This window comes from Megalobrama amblycephala, linkage group LG2 (genome assembly GCF_018812025.1).
Source record: "Megalobrama amblycephala isolate DHTTF-2021 linkage group LG2, ASM1881202v1, whole genome shotgun sequence".
NCBI lineage: Eukaryota > Metazoa > Chordata > Actinopteri > Cypriniformes > Xenocyprididae > Megalobrama > Megalobrama amblycephala.
The window spans coordinates 7256946-7278443 of NC_063045.1; the positions used below are offsets into that span (position 1 = coordinate 7256946).

Sequence of the window (21498 nt, forward strand, 5' to 3'; positions counted from 1 at the left end):
TATTAATTTCTTTATTGATTTTTTGTTAATTGTTATAATTCAATTAATGAAATAAAATATTATTCAAAAACAGTTTGAATGTTAATAATAATTATATATTTTATATATATTTAATTTAATTTAATTTAATTTATTATTTAATACTATTTTTTTTTACATTAAAAATAGTACTATTGCAATAGTTAGTAATATATTAATATATCCTTTATTGATTTGGTTATTTTTTATACTGTAAATAATAAAATAAAAACAAGATGTTAATGAAAATATTTCAATAATAATAATGTTTGTTTTGTAAATATTTTCTATTATAATATTACTATTATTATTATTATTATTATTAATTTCTTACTGTACAATAGTATTATTGCGATAGTAATACATTTCATTTGATTTAATTGGTATAATTTAAAAATATGAATAATTGTTATTTTTACTATTATTGTGTAGTCATATTAAATGGAGAAAAAGGATTTTCCTTCAATTTTTGTCTGATCACATGCTGGATTCATGCTCTCTGTGTGGATGAGGTTTCACAAACGTTCTCGTGTGTTTTGGTGCAGGTCAAGGAGGAGCTGCTGGTGGAGGCTCTTACCAAGAGGAAAACAGTGACTGTAAACGACAAGCTGATTCTGCCCTACAGCCACAGCGAGGTATGCTTTTATACGCCGCTCGCTCTGCCAGTTTTATCGGAGCTTCCAGATGTTTTGTATCTAAACGAGTGTGGTTTCTTCAGGCGATCACCGCGCGGGACTCCATGGCCAAGTCGTTGTACAGCGCCCTGTTCGACTGGATCGTCCTTCGGATCAATCACGCGCTGCTCAATAAAAAGACATGGAGGAGTCCGTTTCGGTGAGCAATTAACATTTTTTCCGTTAAAGGTTGTTCAAGGTCTTATTCTCAAGTTGTTTCTGCATTATTTCAGTGTTTGTCTATTGGTGTGCTTGACATCTTCGGCTTCGAAGACTTTGAGACCAACAGCTTTGAACAATTCTGCATCAACTACGCCAACGAGCAGCTTCAGTATTACTTCAACCAGCACATTTTTAAACTTGAACAGGTTAGTGGGCTCTGCGGGTTTGCACGGTCACAACCTTCATATGCCCCTTTCCTATGGCGATTTGAATGAGAAATGTGTTTGGTCAATCTGCAGGAGGAGTATCAGTCCGAGGGCATCACCTGGCACAACATCGACTACACCGATAACATCGGATGTCTTCACCTCATCAGCAAGAAGCCCACTGGACTCCTTTATTTACTTGACGAGGAGAGCAAGTAAGACCATTAATCTCACTGGTTCATTGCTCATCATTGCCAGAATGTTTTTTTGTCTTTATTCTCATCAACACATTTTCTTTATAGCTTTCCTCACGCCACTGATAAAACCTTGCTGGCCAAGTTCAAACAGCAGCACAAACAGAACCATTACTTTGTGGCGACTCCAGTGATGGAACCTGCTTTCGTCATCCTCCATTTTGCTGGGAAGGTCAAATACCAGATTAAGGTAATGGCAACTGAAATTAAATGAAAATAAAATTTACAGCATGGCTTTGACTATTAATCATTTTAATATGTGTAATTAAAGGCATTTTTTAAACATAAAACAATGGTTTCGTTATTTGGCCTGACAAAAACAATTAAAAAATAAAATATTATTATTATAAATATTAACATACACAATAAAACATTTTTACAGCTTAATACGAGTAATAATTTTACTATGTGTCATTAAAGGCATTTTGTCAAGATTAATTTTATATATATTAAAAAATTATATAAATAAAAAAAAAATATATATATATATATATATATAAAACAAATATATTATTAATTATTATATATATAATGATTATTAATGATAATTTTAGTGTACTATATTAAAGTCATTATTTTAAATTATTTTTGTATATATTTAGAATAATTACTATATTTAATATATCTTAAAAAAAAAAAATAATGAAAATAAATTTGTTGACCTTTACAAAATGTGCTATATTATTATTATTATTTTTTTCTGGCCAAATAATGAAAATAAAATTTTATGTATGTTATTATTTTTTAAAGTGTCTTTAATGACGCATAGTGAAATTATTAATTGTTAAAGCTGTATTAAAATATTTTTTTATGTTGTATTTTTTATATATATATACAATTTTTTTTTTTTTTTTTTTTTTTTTTGGTCAGCCCAAATAATAATAAAAAAAAAATTGTTTACAAAATGCCTTTTAATGACACAGTAAAATTATTAATTAAGAAATGTATAAATACTAATAAAAATAAAATGATATATTTATCATATTTCAATATATTAATATTTTAACCAATTAATATTAATGTTAAACTGTTTTGTAAAATGACTCTGCTAATGTTGATGTAAATTGGCTGCAACAGGATTTCCGTGAGAAGAACACGGATCACATGCGTCCGGATATCGTGGCTCTCTTGCGGAGCAGTGACCGAGCTTATGTCCGGCAGTTGATCGGGATGGATCCGCTGGCGATGTTCCGATGGGGGATCCTCCGTGCCACCGTCCGCGCATTGGCCGCCTTCAACGAGGCCGGTCGCCGCTGGGCAGCCAAGACTGCGGGTAACTCATGGAGCATTATGGATTAGTTTTAGATTAGTCCAAAACTTTGGATTCTCAGGGTCTAAGAAGGTTATTTATAGTCTGCACGTGAGAAAGCTGCCCAGTGACGCAAACAGTCATATTTAGAAGGATTTCTGAATGATTAAACTAAGAAGGGATAATAAAAATAAGTGAGTAATATTGTTTGCAAGACTTTTTGGGTGGGGTGTCTCATTGCATGTTGAAATAACGCCGTCAACGCTGTTTGTGTCTGTGTCTGTGTCTGTGTGTGTGTGTGTGTGTGTGTGTGTGTGTGTGTGTGTGTGTGTGTGGACGTACAGGTGTGGTCAGACCAAACTCCAGAGTTCCTCTAGGAGAGCTGCAGAGATCCAACGTGCCCATTGAGAGGATGTACCGGTAAGCTTTGGACTCAGGCTGGTGTGTCTGAGAGAGAGAGAGAGCGAGAGAGAGAGGAAGTATAGTGAGGAACTTGATCTCTTCCTGTCCTTTAGTTGCCTTTGTGTGGCAGGTGATCATGTGACCACGTTCTCTCCACAAAGGCACATTGCAGGCCGATTCTCACAGTAATCTCATACATTTCGTCCCTCCGAGTATTCAAGAAACTACACAGTATAACACAGTATATATTGGGTGAATGTCACATAAACATGTCCAGGTCATATTTAATCTCAAAATGAAAAAAAAAGGGAAATTACATTTTGCATGAAGAAATAAAATTAAATATTTTCATTTTAAAAAACAAAAAACGCCATAAATTTCAGTCAATTTAACTTTATTTTTGGCACTTTTTACTAATGAAAGGTGGGTGGGCTGTGAAAATATCATAATGACAATAATGGTGATCACGTCTGTATAATTATGCAAAATGCCGTCCCTTTTTCTTTCTTTTTATTTTGGAGTGAAATATGACCCGGACATGTTCTTGACTGATATTTTGTGAGAATTATCAAGTATATTCCTGCAATGTCCCTGTGCTTTTCCTCTGGTGTTTGTCAAGGGTTTCCCCTCAGTTACTGACCTGTGATCAGTTTCACTAAAGTTTAACCAGTACGGTCAATAAAGCTGGTCATAGATCGGCACCTGCTGGTGGCGTTGGCCCTTGAGTGACTGTGTGTGTGTGTGTGGTGTTTATTTTCTACAGCCATGCTCCTATGCTTGATTTCTCCTTTGATCATTCAGAGGAGCGCCCTCTAGAGGCTTTTGAGGACATCTTTGCTAGTTATGAGAGTAAGAAGTAAGTGGACTTAAGCAGAACATTGAGGTCAGACAGGGAGAGCTTGGCAGCTTGGGAAGGCTGGGTTTCTGGTATTGTGAGCAATCTCAAATACCACATTCAGATGTTCGCAGGATCCAGAAACTAGCAGTGCAAGCTCTTCTCTCTTCATATGATCAAAGGCCAAGCCAGAGTTTGTGTTTAACCTGGTTTGTTCAAAGAAATCCACAACATGCACTCATAAATCCCTGTCGGCACCTTGAGGTTTATTACCTCTAAGTGCCCCAAAGTGGGAAGGAAACCATAAAATGTCCTTTAAAGACGTTTAGGTTCACTTCCTGGTTTGTGGAGGAGCTATTAGCAGTGTGTCCCCAGCCCCATTGCCAATCCTACCTGTTTGACCTCCTCTTGTTCTGATCCGCGTGGTAAGTCAACCAGTGCATGAATCCAGGCCTTTGCTGAATGGGGTGCCGACCCCCATTTAACACCCCGTCAGGTCAAAACCAGTGTAACAACAGCATGGATTCACCACTGAAGCTTGAAGGAATAGTTCACCAAATTAAGAGTCTTTTAATTTCAAATTTAACACACTTGCCTGCATTTGTTCATGTCCACATTATGGATTCCTTTTTTGTGGTGTAGGGCGTTTGTTTTCCCGTAGTCTGTTAACAACATTGGTGTTGGGTTCCTATACTTTCCCTTCCCCACCCATCTTACCTACTCCCTCTGTCTCCCCAACTCTCCCACCTTTCCACCGGGCTGAATCAGGGACATGCATGCCCAAATCATCAACTCCATTAAGGACTTGCAGTTGGATGGGGAAGATCCACGTAAGCTGCTGCAGTCCTGGGGTCGTCTACGGTTCCCGCGTCACGCCCTCCAGTGAGTTTGACCGCTGACTCCTCTCTGGCCTTGAATGGTTGGGTCCACCTTGCCGACCCTTCATGTCTTGGCATTGAAGCCAATGCTTTTGGCTCTCTGCTAAGCTTAGTTGTGAGAAATCTTCGCAGAACAGTCCCTGCTATCAAACTTTCCCAAATTTACAGCATTACTTGTCGGCTAACCTTATGATTTACTGCGTAACTCAAACCACCCTTAACCCTGCTCCAATAATACCCATCTAACAAGTACTTCAATTATTTTTAGATGGCTCCCTGGCGGCGTATGTAAGAGGAATGCAGAGTTTATTAGCTGAAAGCAGTTTGATCTTCATTAACACTAGCTTGGAATGGTATCCACATGCTAATAACATGCTGCATGAGCTTATTGGTTCTCAAGACCCACCCATTAAGTCTGTAATGTTTTATGAGGCGTGGAAAGCTGCAGAATCATTGCTTACAAAGACCACAGACATTGACTCCTGTTGAATTATAAACCTTGTCCTCTCATAATAACTGTCATCCACCCTAAAGTAGAAATACCTCTCCCATAGATTACATGTATCAAGAGAAATGCCCATCATTCCCTCCTTCCATGAAACCATCTTTACTGTTACACCATCTGCATGCTAGATTTAGCCTCTGAGAACACATTGCGAATCTATGGATTTCAATGGGGATGGTTGACTATTGGGGATGGTTGACTATTTCAATCGCTGGTTTGTGGACCCACACCTACAACAAATCTTACATCTTCCTGTCCATCTACATGATAGATTTAACATCCAAGAACACTGCAAATCCATTAATTTCAGCGGGTTTGACAACTGATTGGGCCTGAATGTAGTCCTGGCATATTCCACACCATTGCGTAAAGAAATCTTACATTCTTCTTCGTCAGATGCTCCATCTGAGCTTCTCAAGTGTGTAGGCGCCTTTACTCATGTTCCACAAGCAAATGCATGACTCACTCTACTAACACGTTGCGTCCATTCGTTTTTTATCTCAACAAACCATCAACCTTCCTCTTCCTCCTTACAGGAAAAACAAGAACTCCAAGACCAAGCAACTCATTCCCAAGGTAAACCTCTCGATTCTTGAATTGGTCAAACTGTGCATATTTAAAAGAACACAGACTAGGTGTTTGTTTGAAGTTCAAGGTGTCTTGCTGCTGTTTTGATAACTTCAACCAGACTTAGACAGAGTAATGTCAATGCGGTCAAGCTAGCCAGGCATGCCATTACAAAAATATTGGCATGCACACAGAAAAACATAGTCTACTCTGCAAACTGTGCTTTATATATGAGATAGATAGCTCCTTGATAATGATTTTGTCCTGTATAGACACTGTTCAATTAAAAAACAGCACCTTTAACCTGTGAGCATTTGCAGCACAGCTGGTACATTCTCATTTCCATCACCATTTGATTGTTTATGACTTTCCGTTACATGTGCTGTGCAGGGTAAATGTTTTGAAGACTCTACTGCTTAGGCTCTGGCTGGAATGAGAGTTTCCATGCTGTCATGTTCCCATGGCACTCGTGTGGCAAAATAAAGTCTCTGTGTGAGAGAAATTCACTTTCTCTTTTTGTGTGTTTGGGCAGAACCTTTTGGACTCTCGTTCGCTGAAGTTCATAGTGGGCCTCCATGACCGCACCACCAAGTCTTTGCTTCATCTGCACAAGAAGAAACGTCCTCCCAGCATCAGTGCCCAGTTTCAAGTAAAAAAAAACTATATTAGATTAGCCTGGCTGTTCATGCCAAAAACAAATGCTCTGTTCCATTACCTTGTGGAGGTAGCATTGTAAGGCATCATAAGCACCAATCTGTTCCAGATGGTGCTTGTGCGTGAACATTAATTTTATTCAATGCTGAAGATTATCAGTACAACAGTTCAGTATGCCTTGCAAACAATTATTGGTTAAAATGATACTTTTCTATGTATTTTTATGCTAAGAGTAACATGCTGTTAGCGTAGATGCTAACATAAACATTTTGTGCCCAAGAGCTATTGGTGTGGCAGAATAGAAAATAGCTGCTTATATACTGCAGTAAACAGAAAGCAATAACAGAAATCTCACTACGTTTTGGAACAGCTTAAAACTGTAGCGCTTACATTTCAAATGCTGTCATCGGAGAATGCTAAGAATATTATTCTCTAATGGATGTAATGGGCTGAATGCATCATGTGTAGTTCTCTTCTAGATCTTCCACTCAGTATTATGATCTCTCTTTATCTTGTAGACATCTCTTAGTAAGCTCCTGGAAACACTGGGGAAGGCGGAACCATTCTTCATCCGATGCCTCCGCTCCAATGCTGAGAAGGTGCAAACAACACATCCTTGTTCACCCTGTTCACTAATTAGTCAACATGATCATACACATTCCCAGTCTTAATATGAACTGTTCATATATGCACATTAGCTTTGAGGAAATCTTTTACATGAGATATGTCTTTTAAGTAATTTTCTTTGTTATTTTGTATTTTACATTCAGAGGGAAATGTGTTTTGACGAGGCACTCATTGTGCAGCAACTGCGGTACACAGGCATGTTGGAAACGGTGCGCATCAGACGATCAGGTTATGGAGCCAAATACACCTTTCAGGTAACTCAAAGATTTTACCTAGTGATTGGAATAAACCCCTAACCCTACAAATTAAACTAAGTGTGTTACATGGTTTGTCTGAATAAGCAAAGCTCCTTTTCTGCATTACAGGAGTTTACTGAGCAGTTTCGTGTGTTGCTGCCAAAGAACGCTACGTCCCTGGAGGACATATCATCTCTGTTGCACAAGCTTGGCTTTGACCACACTACCTACCAGATTGGAAAAACCAAGGTTAACTTGCACTGAAATGTTTTAAATGACAATGTCTCCATTTATTGACTCTTAACAGTTATGTCTGATGTTGTTCCACTTCTATAGGTGTATCTCAAAGAGCTTGAAAGGCAAAAGCTTCAGGACATCCTGCACAAGGATGTCATGCACAAAATTATATTCTTGCAGCGCTGGTTTAGAGCCAAAATGGAGAGGATGGACTTTATTAGAATGAGAGAGGCAGCCATCGTGATCCAGGTATATCAAAAACTTGTGTTTGGGTAGTATTCTTGCACTTGTCTTGTGTTTGGCAATCTACTCATGTCTGATATTTGATTGACCTTGTCTACAGCGCTCATGGCGTATGTTCCGCAAAGAGAAGTTCTACCAAGCTGCGGTTCTGATCCAGAGAGCATGGCGTGGTTCCAAACAAAGAGCTGAATATCAAAAAACACGTGCCTCCATCACAAAGATACAGGCACTTGCAAGAGGGCAATCAGCTCGCAAACGGTATAGACCTAACACGAGTCATCATGAAATCACCTTAATATAGATTTTTGGATTATTGAACATGATTCAGTAAGTTTTGGATTTGATCTGGTTAGGTACTACTTCCTAAAGGAAGAGAAGAGGAAGAGAGAGGAAGAGGAAGCTCGGAGAAGAAAAGAGGAGGAGGAAGCAGCTCGGCGAGCCAAGGAAGCCGAAGAGGCCGCTAGGCGAGCTAAAGAAGTTGAGGAGGCAGCCAGGAGACTCAAAGAGGAAGAAGAGGCAGCCAGGAAAGCCAGAGAGGAAGAGGAAGCAGCTAGAAGACAGAAAGAGCACGAGGAAAGGGAAGCTCGGCTTGCTTTGGAGGCTGAGCAGCAGGAGAAGACGCCACTACAACAACCAACAGTACCAACACCAGGCAAGCAGCCTGGAGATGAGAAGACACTAGTCCTTGAGCACAGTAAGGCTCCTGTGGATGTTGAGGTTGAAGGTCAGGGCAGGGCCCATGTTGATGAAGTTTCTGCCCCAAAAGAGCAAAATAATTCTGAGAAGATTCCTCAAGTGGAGGCTGGTCCTCACCTTGAGGTCAAGGAGCAACAGAAACAAACTGAGAAAGAATCATCCACACTTCCCAGAGAAGAAGGTACACAAAGTAAACCCATGTCTCCTGAAACCCCGACTGGACAGAGCCAAAACAGAGCTCCTCCACTTTCCAAACTACCAGTATCCAGAAGTCAGGAAAAACGGGAGCTGAGGAGACAACGTGGCCTAGAGCACAACCAGAGAGAAAGTGAGCGGGCGGCTTCAGCCGGAAAAGATGATATTCCTTTCAAGAGCAAAACTCCAGAGAGTCCAGGAAAAGCAGAGGGCAAGTTGAAAGAGCGGTCCGACAGCAAAGAGTTGGATCAGTATACCTTTGTGGCTTGGAAAGGTGACAAGGGCAAAAAGGATGTTAAAGATGTCCCATCCGAACTTGTTCGACCCTCCACCTTACCATTAGATATCCCTACTTCCGGGCCTAGAAGAAATGGCTTCAGTGACCCGGCCATCGCTACTCAACCTGCTCTTGCCAAAGAAGAGACCAACAGGAGAAAGGAACCATCGAGAAGCAACACTCAGCCAGAAAACCTTGTGGCAGGACCCCGAAGTCTGGAGGACAGGAACATCAAAACTCTCCAGTATGGATTCCTATATTGTTCTCCCTTTTTATAACTTTCTTCATCTCCTCTTAAGATTCTAACAATATTTTCCATCTGGTTTCCCAAACTTTACCAGGAATCGTGGGATCTCTATGTCACTAGATGATGTATCCAAAATAGGTTCAGGTGGCTCATCACAGGTAACGTTTACTTGATTCAGCTGGTTAATACTATGGTAAACATCAAGGAATATATTGATTCTGTGCCTGGTTAAGTTCCACAGCAAGATTCCCAATGGGGCTAATTTGTCTCTGTGCTCAACCAGACAATCTGCTGTTCTGGTTACATTGTTAATTTAGGATTATGAATGAAACAATCACTTGAGTTTAAGTGATTATGCTTCTCTGGCTGATTCAGGGAAATGCTCGTCCAAGACGTAAGCCGCGGCTCGCCCTTGCACGTATATGTTTGCCCATTAAAAGTGTTGAAATGGAGGATGCAGAGTACTGGACTTTTCCATTGCCCCCCATGAGTCCATTTGAGGTGTTGTATTACAGCCTGATAATAGATGCCGTCTGGGGAGCTATGGTGTGTGGGTTGCTAGTTGATTAAGTGCTTGGAATCGTGGGAGGGATTGCAGATATCTTGAGCTTGGGCTACACTGAGGAAAAAGAAATGATCCTGAATGCCATTAGTCTGTTATCAAATAGATTTAGGACACAGCTTTGCAAAATTTCAAATTCTGTACTGTCAGACTTCAATGAGTGACCCATTGTCAAGCTGCTAACATTGTAGAGCTTGCTCTGATTGAATAAAACCCCTTGCTCTACAGTTTGTATTCTGACAGCTCGGTGGGTTTTATGGGATAACAGACTAAAACCTCAACTAGTATTGACAGACAATTTAGACTCTGGTTTACTTTATTATTTCCTCTATCTTTCCATATTGTTTGTCTTTCAAAGTTCCATTCTTGATTCTTTTTCAAGTAAATAATCACGTTGTTATTACTTGGTTTGGGATAAATTAAGGAAGGCATTCACACTTTAGCTTTATTTAAGGTGTTATCTACAAAGGAAGAAGGAACTTTCTTCTTTACAGTGTGACAGACTGCCCATTATGCCATTGTTATCTAATCAGCAAAAAATGGTTGTTACTGAATACCAGACTGTGGTCTATAGAACTAAGACATTTACTGTGTTCATAAATTTTGGTTTAGACACAGTCCAGGACTGATACTGGTCCTGATAGAACAAAGGCCAACACAATGAAGGAAAAAGTTCATGACAGCCACAGCCTGCAAGATGTATCGCCTCTCCAGCCGTCGACCCCAGAGAGGTAACTACCTTTTATTCTTCTCAAACTGTTGCTTCACCGAGACAAATCAGACTGTAGAAGATGCCAGTCTATTCTAACGTCCTCTACAGCAACCCTTAGGAATGTAACGCTTACTTGCATTGTGTTATGACCTGCATTTTGACACATTTCACAATGCAACAAAACTTTTGCACATATTTGCATAGATATGTGTCAGGCCTTTGCCTTATCTGCAAGACTGTCTTCCTCAAATACAGGACTTATTGACTCATCCAACATTTTGAACCCAAATGTATATACTCTTATCTGTAGTAGAACATGGTCACACAGGAAATCTGACTCATTTGAACTCATGGGAAAATTAGGCCACTGGCTTACATCAGTGGTAGTCATTTGTCTGACTCCTGGCATAGGTTACAGACTCCTTTATATGGATGCAAGGCATCTGCTATGAGAGAAGGGAGATTCCTGAAATTCCATACTTTGTGCAGAGGTGTGTGATCTCTTGAGTGTTTTGATAGTGAAATCCCTTGCCTAATGGGACCTCCCAGCATGTTATGCTAGGGTGTTTATTAATAAAATCCAAAACTTGTTACAGCTAACTTATGAAATGGTATATTTCGTTCCATAGGACAACAGGGTTTTTCAGAAAGATCCTGAAGAAGCGTCCACATAAAGAAGCTCAGACCCCAGAAGATGGAGACCTGAGCCTGGCTTCCTTTTTGGATCAAAGAGAAGGTGCATACTGTGAAGACAAGACATTATTAGTCTAGATAATTGTATGTTTTCCTTCATTCATTCTATTGTTCTTTTTTCATAGCCACTTCACCATCACGCTCGCACAATACAAAGGCTCATGCAGGCCGACTGGGACGGACGCCCAGCATCATGATCAGTCACTCGTCGACTCGGGCCTCTGAGCAGTGGAACGCCTCGCTGAACCGCGTGATCACCAACACGAATGAGCTACGCCACCTCGATGAGTTTCTGGGCAATCAGGTATGAAGAATATATATGACTGCAAGGTGTTCGATAGTTGATTGTGTGGTTATGCAGTAGCGATTGAAGAGTGTAAAAAAGAACTGTTAAAGACTTGTTAAATTGTGTTTAGAATATATACTATTTCTGACAGCCTTTGCAACCTCTCAGACTTGCTCTTTTTCCCTCTTGCGGTGTAGGTGAATGACCTGCGCTCACGGGGAAAGCAGCTTTCAGGAACGGAGCACATATTCATTACTGCCACTGTGCAGTTTAGAGAAAACATCAAGGGGATGTACTCGATCTCTGTAAGTAGAGCTAAAACAACCAACACACCCTCTACACGTACTCTGCATCCTATCAATCGATTTGCAAGCTCAAAGAATATTTTTGCTCATGTTGGGTTATAAGTTTGCACAAATCATTAAAGGGTTAGTTCACCCAAAAATGAAAAATGAAAATTTTCTCACCCTCATGTTGTTCCAAAAAGTAAGACTTTTGTTCATGTTTGGAATGCAAATGAAGATCTTTTTGATTAAATCTGAGAGCTTTGTGTCCTTCCATAGACAGCATATGCAACTACCACTTTGACGCTTTAAAAATTTCATAAAGAGATCGTAAAACTAATCCATATGAATTGAGCATTTTAGTTCAAATTTTCTGAAGAGACTTGATCGCTTTTTGGATTAAACGGCTCAATTCATATTTTATGTTCTCTTTATGAACTTTTTGAAGCGCCAAAGTTTCGGTTACGTAGCTGTCAATGGAGGCACGGAAAGCTCTCAGATTTCATTAAAAAAGATCTTCATTTGCGAAGATGAACAAAAGTCTTGCGGATTTGTAACGGCATGAGGATGAGTAATTAATATCAGAATTTTCATTTTTGGGTGAACTATCCCTTTATCATTGTGATTTAAACTTAATTATAAAACGGGTAGTTACTGTCCTTGATTCTGATTCTGAAAAGCTGTGTTTTATTCACGATAAAATACTGACCGCTTCACTCAACGGTTCTGTGTATCACTACACAACACCCTTGGCAACCACTCTTAGCAACGTAAACTGTTTGTTCTCAATTGATATTGTTCATTGAAGCTTACTGTATTATGTAGAAGAGCATTGTGAGAAAAAGATTGATTGAACGAGTTTATTACCTGCATTCAGATTTAGCATTTTTCTTCAGTTCAGTCCTATGTTCATAATAAAAAATATGTTTAAATGTTTGCTGCAATATCTTGTCCTTTTAACAGTTAAGGGGTTTTCCCGTGACTGACAGAGCTAGTCAAAGCATTTGTCAGTTGCGTCTTGTTCCATGTTAACAACAATTAAGTCTTTTCAATAGAAAAGTCTTTGCAACTGACTGACACACTCATAAAGACAGTCTTTATAATTATTATTAATTATTTATTATCTAATGGCGTAATAATGAAACTTCTGTTGCTGTTCATGGTCAGGGACTGTTTTGTCCAGTGGAAGGAAGGCTTTTAGTGATTTTACTTCATGAAAGTTGCATTGATACATATTTTTTGGCTTTAATATTTGTATTGTGTGGCAACCGCTTTATAAAAGCAAAAAGTACTCGAGGCTAGTGCTGTATCGTGAATAAGTCACGGCTTTGCATCATGCCTAACAACGCCCTTCAACCTTGACTTATTCACGATACAGCACAGCCTCGAGTACCTTATTGCTTTCGAATATAACAAACCATTTGTACTATGGACATGAAATATGTCTTAGTTTTAGATTAGACTTAGTTTTTGCCTGGTGGGTGAAAAAGTCCCAGACATTTTCCATTGACATTTTCAGATGCTTTAGATCTTTTGAACTGTGCTAACAAGCAACTGCCCACATCATGCTAACAACTGCACAGCAATGTGCTCAAAAGCACCTAAGCAACCAGAAAGCAAAGCTCTGGTAATTGTCTACATCATCTGAGATTTGCATGGGCAAACACAGTATTCAGAATACTTAAACATCTAGTTCATGTCATTAATTTCTTCTTCCTTCACTTACCTACAGAAACCACAAATTGGGTATAAGGCTTTGATGAATTCCTACCAGAATAAAGTGATCAGTCTGGCTGGAGATAAACAGAAGGGTGAGGTACCGCTAGTGGTCAATCTCTTCCAGTCAGTTCTGGATGGCTTCATCAGAGCGGAGATCAAAAAGGAAGAGGCCGAACCAGCCAAGGTGAAAGTTCATGCATCCCCTGTTACCCTCAAGACTTTCATTATCTGATTTAAATAAGTTATTAATGTTGATAACTTGACATGAATGCATGTTAACTTTTTAACTTACCTTGGGAAAAATCTGTTTTAGCCCCCCAAAAGTCGTAAGATGAGAAGGAAGAAGGCTAAAAGTGTAAGTATTTCTATCCAACCATCCATCCTCTCAGACTGACTCTTCATTGTGAATAAATGTAAACATTTTGTCTGGATTTAGTTGGAGAATCCATTAGACCACGTATTTACAAACTACCAAGTCAACATCATGCAGTCTTGTGATCAGTGCACCTCCTACATCTGGGGCATGGAGAAGGCTTACATGTGCAGTTGTGAGTATCTCTGATATGTACCCTACCGATTCACCTTCAATCGGGCTAACGACGACATTGACGATGGCCAATTTTTATTTCAGATTGTAAAATGGTTTGCCATAAGAAGTGCATTAGTAAAATAGTCATAGACTGCTCTACATTCTGCTCCAAGAAGGTAAGAATCCTATCCTCTAAGCATTCATTTTGACATCTTGTTCAACTGGTTGATTTTTTGTGTTCTCTGGGTCTAGTGTGATGATGAGCCTGGATCGCAGCACTTTGGTGTGCGTGTGTGCCACCTGGTCAATAACAAGACCCCTGTGCCAATTGTGCTGGAGATAATGCTGGAACACGTGGAAATGAACGGTCTGTACACAGAGGGCATTTACAGGAAGTCTGGCTCAGCCAATCGCATGAAGGAGCTACACCAGCTGTTGGAAGCAGGTGAGCCATCATGGATATTACCAGAACTCAATGGCACGTTGGGAAGATGGCCTCATGTAGCCAGACTTTTGATTATTGAAGTCTGGTAGCTAACTTTGCCCACTCAGATAACTTTAATGACTGCCTGTCTGTGTAGGCCCAGAGAATGTTTGTTTGGAGGATTACCCCATCCATGCTGTCACTGGCCTGGTCAAACAGTGGCTAAGGGAGTTGCCCGAACCTCTCATGACCTTCACGCACTACAATGACTTCCTCCGTGCCATAGGTTGGTCCCCATGACACCTTTTTCTTGCCTTTATGGCATCTCTCATGCTTTCTATAACACTTTTGTTGTCTTTCATAGAACTGCCTGAGAAGCTAGAGCAACTCCAAGCCATTTACAAAGTTTTGGAACAGCTTCCAACAGCAAACTTCAACACCTTGGAGAGACTCATTTTTCACCTTGTCAGGTACAGATGAGTTTATTCCTTACACAACAAACGCTGTGAGTAGAAAACCGTGCAGCCATCAGGTATTAATGCTCTGGTTTTGTTTCAGGGTTGCGAAGGAGGAGAAGAGCAATCGGATGACGCCAAACTCTCTGGCCATCGTTTTTGCCCCCTGCATTCTCCGCTGTCCGGACAGCGCCGACCCGCTCATGAGCATGAAGGACGTCGCCAAAACCACCACGTAAGAACAATGCAAGTTATAGTGTGTCGTTAATAAGAATGTGTCATTTTAAAGTGAAGTCTCAAGACTGAATTTTTTACTATCCTCAGTTGTGTGGAGATGCTACTTAACGAACAGATCCGGAGATACAATGAGAAATTGGAGGAGATTGAGCAGCTGGAATACGCTGAGGCACTGGCTGTCAATCAGCTCAAGCTAAAAAGAAAAAACACGGTAAACTTAACTTACCTTGACTTACCTGTCGTTATGCATTATTTGAAAGTGGTTTGTTTCCAGATGCCTGTGAAAAATGCCCATATTTTCCCTTTTGAACAATCCCAACAGTCCGCAACCTTCCACAAGGCACCAACAGAGAGTAACTGTCGCAACACTTTTTTTGCTTCTCTTTTTTTAATGTCTCTGTAGTGCTGTCATTTACCTCTCAGATATATCACTCCTTACAAAGAAGTGGCGGTATGTATGCCCCTGTGGTATTGTGAACCCCAGTAGTTTGGCATGTTCATGCATCCAGTGTGCATGCAGTGTAGAAGTCGTGCCCTACTAATACTAACTCAACCCACTGCATGTTTTAGTGTCACTTTAGAGCTGTAGACATTCAGGTGGGTGTCGGTGTAGTTGTGTGATGGTTTTGGGTGGTCACTGCAGTGAATGGCATGAATTTCAAAGCTATGCGAAATCAATTGTTTAAAAGCAATATGCATTCTGTTTTTATATTAAGCGACAGGCGATCTTTATTTTTATTGATATTTCTTGAGCACAGTAATAGTATACAGCATGAAGAAAAATAAGCTGTCAAGTCTGACTGTTAATCTTTGTTTTTGATTCCTACAAACCTTTGAAACTCATGCCATGGAAACTTCCAGACTTGTATTTAGCTCTTCAATACAACATAACATACATCCAAGTGGTTAAAATTCTCTCCTATGGGACCTTTCCATCTTCCATACTTACAGCACTCTTCATCTCCTCTGCACAAGGGATGATTGTGCCACACTTACAACATACCAACATCTCAACTTACAACATCCCTTTTTAATTTATGGGTCTTGTTTACACCTGGTATCAAGAAGCGTTTTCATCAGTCAGACCATTAATGGACGATGCTAAATATAGGTGTAAACGGGGTCTAAAACGTTTTGAGCTTGTACACTTTTGACCACTTCCAAAGGTAGTCGAAAACGCATTAGACCAGATTGCTTTCATAGAGTAGATGCTCATGTGGTCGAATGTGTTTGAACAGCCACAAAAGACCGTCTACTCTCCACCTACTGACCTAATTCATAAACATTATGGGAAGCGCGCTAGCCAGACGGGATTTAAACTTTGTCGCCTGAAGACCCAAGTTTGGTTTGAAGAGGAAAAATGTACACACGCACACACCGTGTTCAGAGCAGAAACTAAAGCAGCTATCTGTATGTTTATCAATCAGATCATTTTGCGTTCATAAGTAAATTGTTTTGTCTGTTACATCGAAAGATCTGAAAAAGCCATACATTTACCCGCCCATAAACCCTCCCCTTGAGGATATCAGGACAGAAGTGGACAAAAGAGACAGATTAAAACACCAGGTGTAAAAGGTTATGTCTCCCTCATCTACTTATGATCTGTTTGACCAAAACGCATCTTAATACCAGGTTTAAACAGGGCCATAGACTAACTGAACAGGAAGAGAATTGAGTCAAATGATTTTCTTTTTAGCACTATAGTCCCTTCACTGAAGATCCTCCTTTCTGTTTCTTTTTTTGTGGCAATGGGGGAAAAATCTTGAATGTCAATCACATTATCTTGACTGAAATTTCTTATCTGTTTGGACTCTAGGTTCGGGAGAAGCCAGCTTCTGACCTTTGTGTTGTACCTGAGAATGAGGCCCTGGATCCAGACAATGAAGCTGAGCGAAGCCTGGTGGAACGGATCAAGTCCATCAAGCAAGAAAAGTATGTTGTTGTAAAGGAAATCTCATCACAAGTAATCACAGGACCACTTGGATCATTCGAGACAGATTGCATGACTCTTGAATGGTGTTTGTCTTCCAGAGAGGACCTCGCCTGCAGACTACCTGAACTTGATCAGCCCGGTTCTGACCAGGAGAACTTTGACTCGGAGGCATCAGTCAGCTCTGAGAGCCTGCTGGACGAGCGAGCAGTCTGTTCGGATACGGAAGGTCAGTATTAAGGTACAGACTCCCTCCGTTTCGGACCAATCTCCTTTTCTTTCCTCTGCAGTAGTCACCCATGTGTGGGTCCTGTCCCTGTTGTGTGTAGCGCAGGTCTGGACGGGATGTTCCTGGCGCATTTAAAGAGGGTGGCGGTGCCGTCCACTCTGTAGCAGGTTGTGATCACCTCTAACCCAAGTGTTTCGGTGTTATGTGCATGGTTGCGGTGACGGGATAAGACACTGCATGTTGTCTTCCTTTAATGACTGTTTGGTGGCATGTCTTGGGTTCTGCATTGGGGTTTCTCCTGCTTTGGGGCTTGATTGGTTCTGTCTCCCTATTGTAGGACAACCAATGGTAGTGCCAAGATTGTCCAAACCAGCTTGCCTTCCTAAGTCTGTCATCCTGGCCCAGGGAGGCAGCACACGGGCTGACGTCCCCTCTCTTCCTTCACTGTCTTCTCCCAGGCTTCAGCTCCAGCGTCGCTACCCTATCATCCCCGGAACGGTCAAACTTCCCCCAGGAGTCCTGTGCCACCCAGCTGTACAGTCCCTCCCTCCCCGAAAAGCCCAGTCGCTCACCCTCATCCAGCGGCGCGAGCAACCCGGCCGCCGCAAAGACAGCATCCAGTCCCTGTACATCGCAGCAGGAACTGAGCTCCTCTTCCAGTCCCCAACCGCGGCCTCAGACACCTCCAGCACACAGGAGCTCCAGGCCTCCTCCCGACGTTTCTCGGACCCGGACATTGCTTTCGTAAATGACACAGTTTGAGTTGCAAAGCCTAGAACATTTGATTGGTTGTCGTCATTGACGGTGACTGCTTGCCACGGTCATAGTGACTGATAAAGAGAATTGTCTCACCCTAGCACTTTTCCATACTAATAATATATTGGATTTTAAATGAGACTTTTTTTTAAGACTCAGATTTGTGCTGCATACAGATGTTGACATGTCAATGTTTGTTGCTTGATTTTTTTTTTTTTTTTAAACTTTTTTAGCATCAAGAAAAAAACAGTCCTGCATCTTTTTGTGTCCTTAATGAACAGGAAAAATTCATTAAACCATGAGGAATATCTCCTTGATGTTTGGATCATCTTAAAAGACTTTTAAGCTGTAGATACTCCTTCTGCACAAACACTCAATGCACAAGTTTTGATTAGAGGAGGAAGGATACAGCACTAGCCACTTTCCTCTTGGACCAGAATGCCATAACCGAATGCAATTTTCCAGAATAACTCAGAACTCTTCTTTTTTTTTTTTTTTTTCTTTTCATTTTGATGAGCGATATGACACTTTGGATCTGTGTGGATGTCTATTCAGAATAGCTTTGTGTAGGACTAAATACAGTTAGTGGCCAAGCCATTGTGTTTAATACTAAAGTCAAGCGTTACGTCCGCTGTTGAATGTTGTCATGATTGAAAAGTATGGAGCGAATGCCGGCTGGATGTCTATGATTGTCTTGCATCATGTGGACTGTCATGTGCCTACTAGTATGGCTGTTTTTGAGTCTTCAGTGATGTTTTTCCACATTTAATGGAGAAATGAAACTAATTATTTTCTTACAATACAATTTGTACTGGCCGCAAACCTGTGTGCTTTTCATGTGTCTTACCCATATTTCTTATCACTGGCCATCTACCTTCACCCTTGAATTAACGAATGAAAACAGAACCTCAAATTAATCAACACAAATCTTTAATTCCATTTATAGCTTTAAAAAATGTTTTATGTTGAATAGTGCATTCAAAACGGAATAATTTATTTGTATTGTGTAGTATAAAAAGATTAGAAGTGCAGCACATCATCTATTAACAAACATGACAAAAATGGGGAACAATGGCCTGGTTTGCTTTGTTTTTCATTTACAATAGAATGGGCAGAATCAAATAAAGTGCAGAATGAATCCAGATAAAAGGAGGAGGTGCAGAGTCCTTCCCAGGCTTGTTCCTGTACCATGACTTTTTACATGCAATTTTTCTGATCTGTATTCTTTTACTGGTCGTTCTGTGAAGGCAAAAAAAAAAAAAAAAAAAAAAAAAAAAAAAAAAAAAAAAAAAAAGTACAATTAAACACTTGGAAAACTATTAGTTATTCTGTTGAGAGCAAAATATGTGTGCTGTCTATCATGCAAAAACATATTTTACAACATGTTTGACTATTTAAACCAGCTCTGTTTAGACTGCATTCACATAGAAACATCAAATGTATAAAATCAGCAGTAATACATTACAACGCACCTTTGACCACCAGTTGTGTACTGTGATAAAGTCTCAAATCCGGAACAAAACAGAGGAACGTTCCTCTATCGGAGAGTTGAAGATCAGTAATTTTGAGAAAGATCTGGCCTTTCTTGAGCTCTTCAGCTAAAACTTCAACTCTGTTCTTGTATGCTGGATCTTGTTCCTTTACAGAAACTTCTCCCTGGATAATATCATATACATTCCTGGTGTCGTTGTGTCTCCAGTGGACTGTCAGATGTTTTTCTTCAAGTACAATGCTTCTTTTGCTGCATGGCATAACGACAGAGCCTCCTTCATCACCTTCAATCAACCTGTGCAGAGAGGCTAGAAAACACACCTTTTTTTAGTTTTACATAAATTTAATCATTCACTATTATTATACAGTGGGGTCCAAAAGCATGAAATGACAGAAAATTTGGGATTTTTCTCAAATATTTAATATTGTTACAATTATTTCTGAATTTCTAAGTCTGAAAACAAATGTAGCTAATATATATAATGATCATGTGACTCTATGTACAGTCATAATTTTCCATTGAAATGCAAAATGATCTTCTTAAATCATACTGGAATTGTTTTGCAAATAAATTGTAATAGCAAAAAAAAAAAAAAAAAAAGTCATAAAACTGCAAAGTAAAACGTTTCACTAGTGGTTTAAACCCTGTATCCTACTGTACAGTATCTATTCTTACCTTTATCTATTAACAGTACCAACACATAGATGAAACATCTAAAAAAACGAGAGAGAACATTTTAATAACAATTATGCTGATCAATGTCAACTCCTTAAAGAGTAGTTTTTTGTTTTGTTTTCAAGAATCATACAAATATACAAACACCTTCAGGAGAACATTAGAATTAAGAAATAAAAGACATTTGTATGTAGAGTCAAATATCTAAAGGAAGTTTACAGTTTAAGAATCATTTACATGCATATGAAGAGACACATAAAAGACAAGGGACAAAAAAAGGGAGCAATAAGGGGATAATACCATACATTTATGGGGAAACAATACTAAAATAAATAAAACTCCTTAAAAAGTAATTCAAAATATTCTGCCATCATTACGACAACAAAAAACAAATCAGCGATATCCTGTGCATTGTTTGAAATAAGTCCCGCCTATCTTGGCTGACTGGTCCAAGTCTGTTAACTGACAGCTATTTTGTTCAATGGAATGAATGAATGTCTGTCATGAGTCTTTGTGCAGAATTTACGTCTTGTTTACAGTTCACATCGTGCATATATTTTCTCTGTCAGTAAGTGTCAAACAGGCCATGAAACAGAATTTTGAATTATTTCATTCAAAAAGGGTCCCTATGAATAGAGTTGTTTCTTTAAAAAATTCAATTGCACATGCACATAAATATGAGTCATTCTATCCCACACTGCACTTCAAACCATAGGCTATTTTGACTAACTGAAACATTAACTGAGACTAACAGACATTCAATATCACATGCCTGAAAACCCTTATTATAAATCTCACAAGAACATTGTTGTAGACCGAAAATTAATGATTATAGACTTTAGATAGATTTATCGTGCAGAAAGCCATCTTACCGTTGGTACGTGTTATTCTCAGAACTGACCGTCAACAACATCATGCTGTATCTCTGGTTTACAACTAAGTTTTTGAAATAAGGCGCCTTCCCTTTAAATTTGAAAGTAGCACCGCCTCTCGTAGGAAGGGCGGGGCTTTGACGTCCTCGAGTGCTTCAGAATTTTGAAGCAGTTATGTTTATTTTTGAAAACGTACGTTTTTAAAGTAAGTGATAAAGATCTACTGCTACATATTTATGGGCATCGTTAGGGGGTTGAGCCCAAACCCTAGTAAACATTTACATAGACAAGTAAAAGCAAACTGAATAGGTAGGCTACACATCAACTAAATAATATGCATCCTAATATACTCAATCAAACCTATAATTAACACTATTTGTATTAAATAACCGTCATAAAAGTTGATTTGCTCTTCTCAAAAGATTATGAATTTCGTTTAACTGTTTTTTCTTACAATCATATTTTTTTTTTTTACTAATTT

At 39.5% G+C, this 21498-nt stretch overlaps 2 protein-coding genes across 2 annotated transcripts in view; one reads left to right on the plus strand and one right to left on the minus strand.

Annotated features, from left to right (window-relative positions):
- Positions 1 to 18800, plus strand: part of LOC125263353 (unconventional myosin-IXb) — a 54060-nt gene extending 35260 nt beyond the window's left edge. The window contains 36 exon segments of the mRNA XM_048182367.1: positions 564 to 653; positions 737 to 824; positions 827 to 852; positions 926 to 1060; positions 1154 to 1275; positions 1363 to 1504; positions 2392 to 2587; positions 2908 to 2983; positions 3729 to 3821; positions 5720 to 5759; positions 6283 to 6399; positions 6923 to 7003; positions 7175 to 7285; positions 7397 to 7516; positions 7604 to 7753; positions 7848 to 8005; positions 8101 to 9159; positions 9257 to 9320; positions 9538 to 9663; positions 10337 to 10455; positions 11066 to 11172; positions 11255 to 11433; positions 11613 to 11720; positions 13432 to 13602; positions 13732 to 13773; positions 13855 to 13966; positions 14050 to 14123; positions 14200 to 14392; positions 14529 to 14657; positions 14736 to 14841; positions 14930 to 15061; positions 15151 to 15274; positions 15467 to 15514; positions 16880 to 16995; positions 17095 to 17222; positions 17560 to 18800. Coding sequence (XP_048038324.1) covers positions 564 to 653; positions 737 to 824; positions 827 to 852; positions 926 to 1060; positions 1154 to 1275; positions 1363 to 1504; positions 2392 to 2587; positions 2908 to 2983; positions 3729 to 3821; positions 5720 to 5759; positions 6283 to 6399; positions 6923 to 7003; positions 7175 to 7285; positions 7397 to 7516; positions 7604 to 7753; positions 7848 to 8005; positions 8101 to 9159; positions 9257 to 9320; positions 9538 to 9663; positions 10337 to 10455; positions 11066 to 11172; positions 11255 to 11433; positions 11613 to 11720; positions 13432 to 13602; positions 13732 to 13773; positions 13855 to 13966; positions 14050 to 14123; positions 14200 to 14392; positions 14529 to 14657; positions 14736 to 14841; positions 14930 to 15061; positions 15151 to 15274; positions 15467 to 15514; positions 16880 to 16995; positions 17095 to 17222; positions 17560 to 17984 — 5307 coding nt within the window. The 3' untranslated portion in view covers positions 17985 to 18800.
- Positions 18801 to 18891: 91 nt separating this feature from the next.
- On the minus strand, positions 18892 to 21189 carry zgc:194627 (uncharacterized protein LOC799208 homolog). Its single transcript, XM_048182369.1, has 4 exons — positions 21018 to 21189; positions 20146 to 20183; positions 19451 to 19777; positions 18892 to 19217 (listed from the first exon to the last, which is right to left on the minus strand). The coding sequence occupies exons 1-4, from the start codon at positions 21059 to 21061 to the stop codon at positions 19096 to 19098; spliced, it is 531 nt and encodes a 176-aa protein (XP_048038326.1). The 5' UTR covers positions 21062 to 21189; the 3' UTR covers positions 18892 to 19095.
- Between the last annotated feature and the right edge of the window lie 309 nt (positions 21190 to 21498).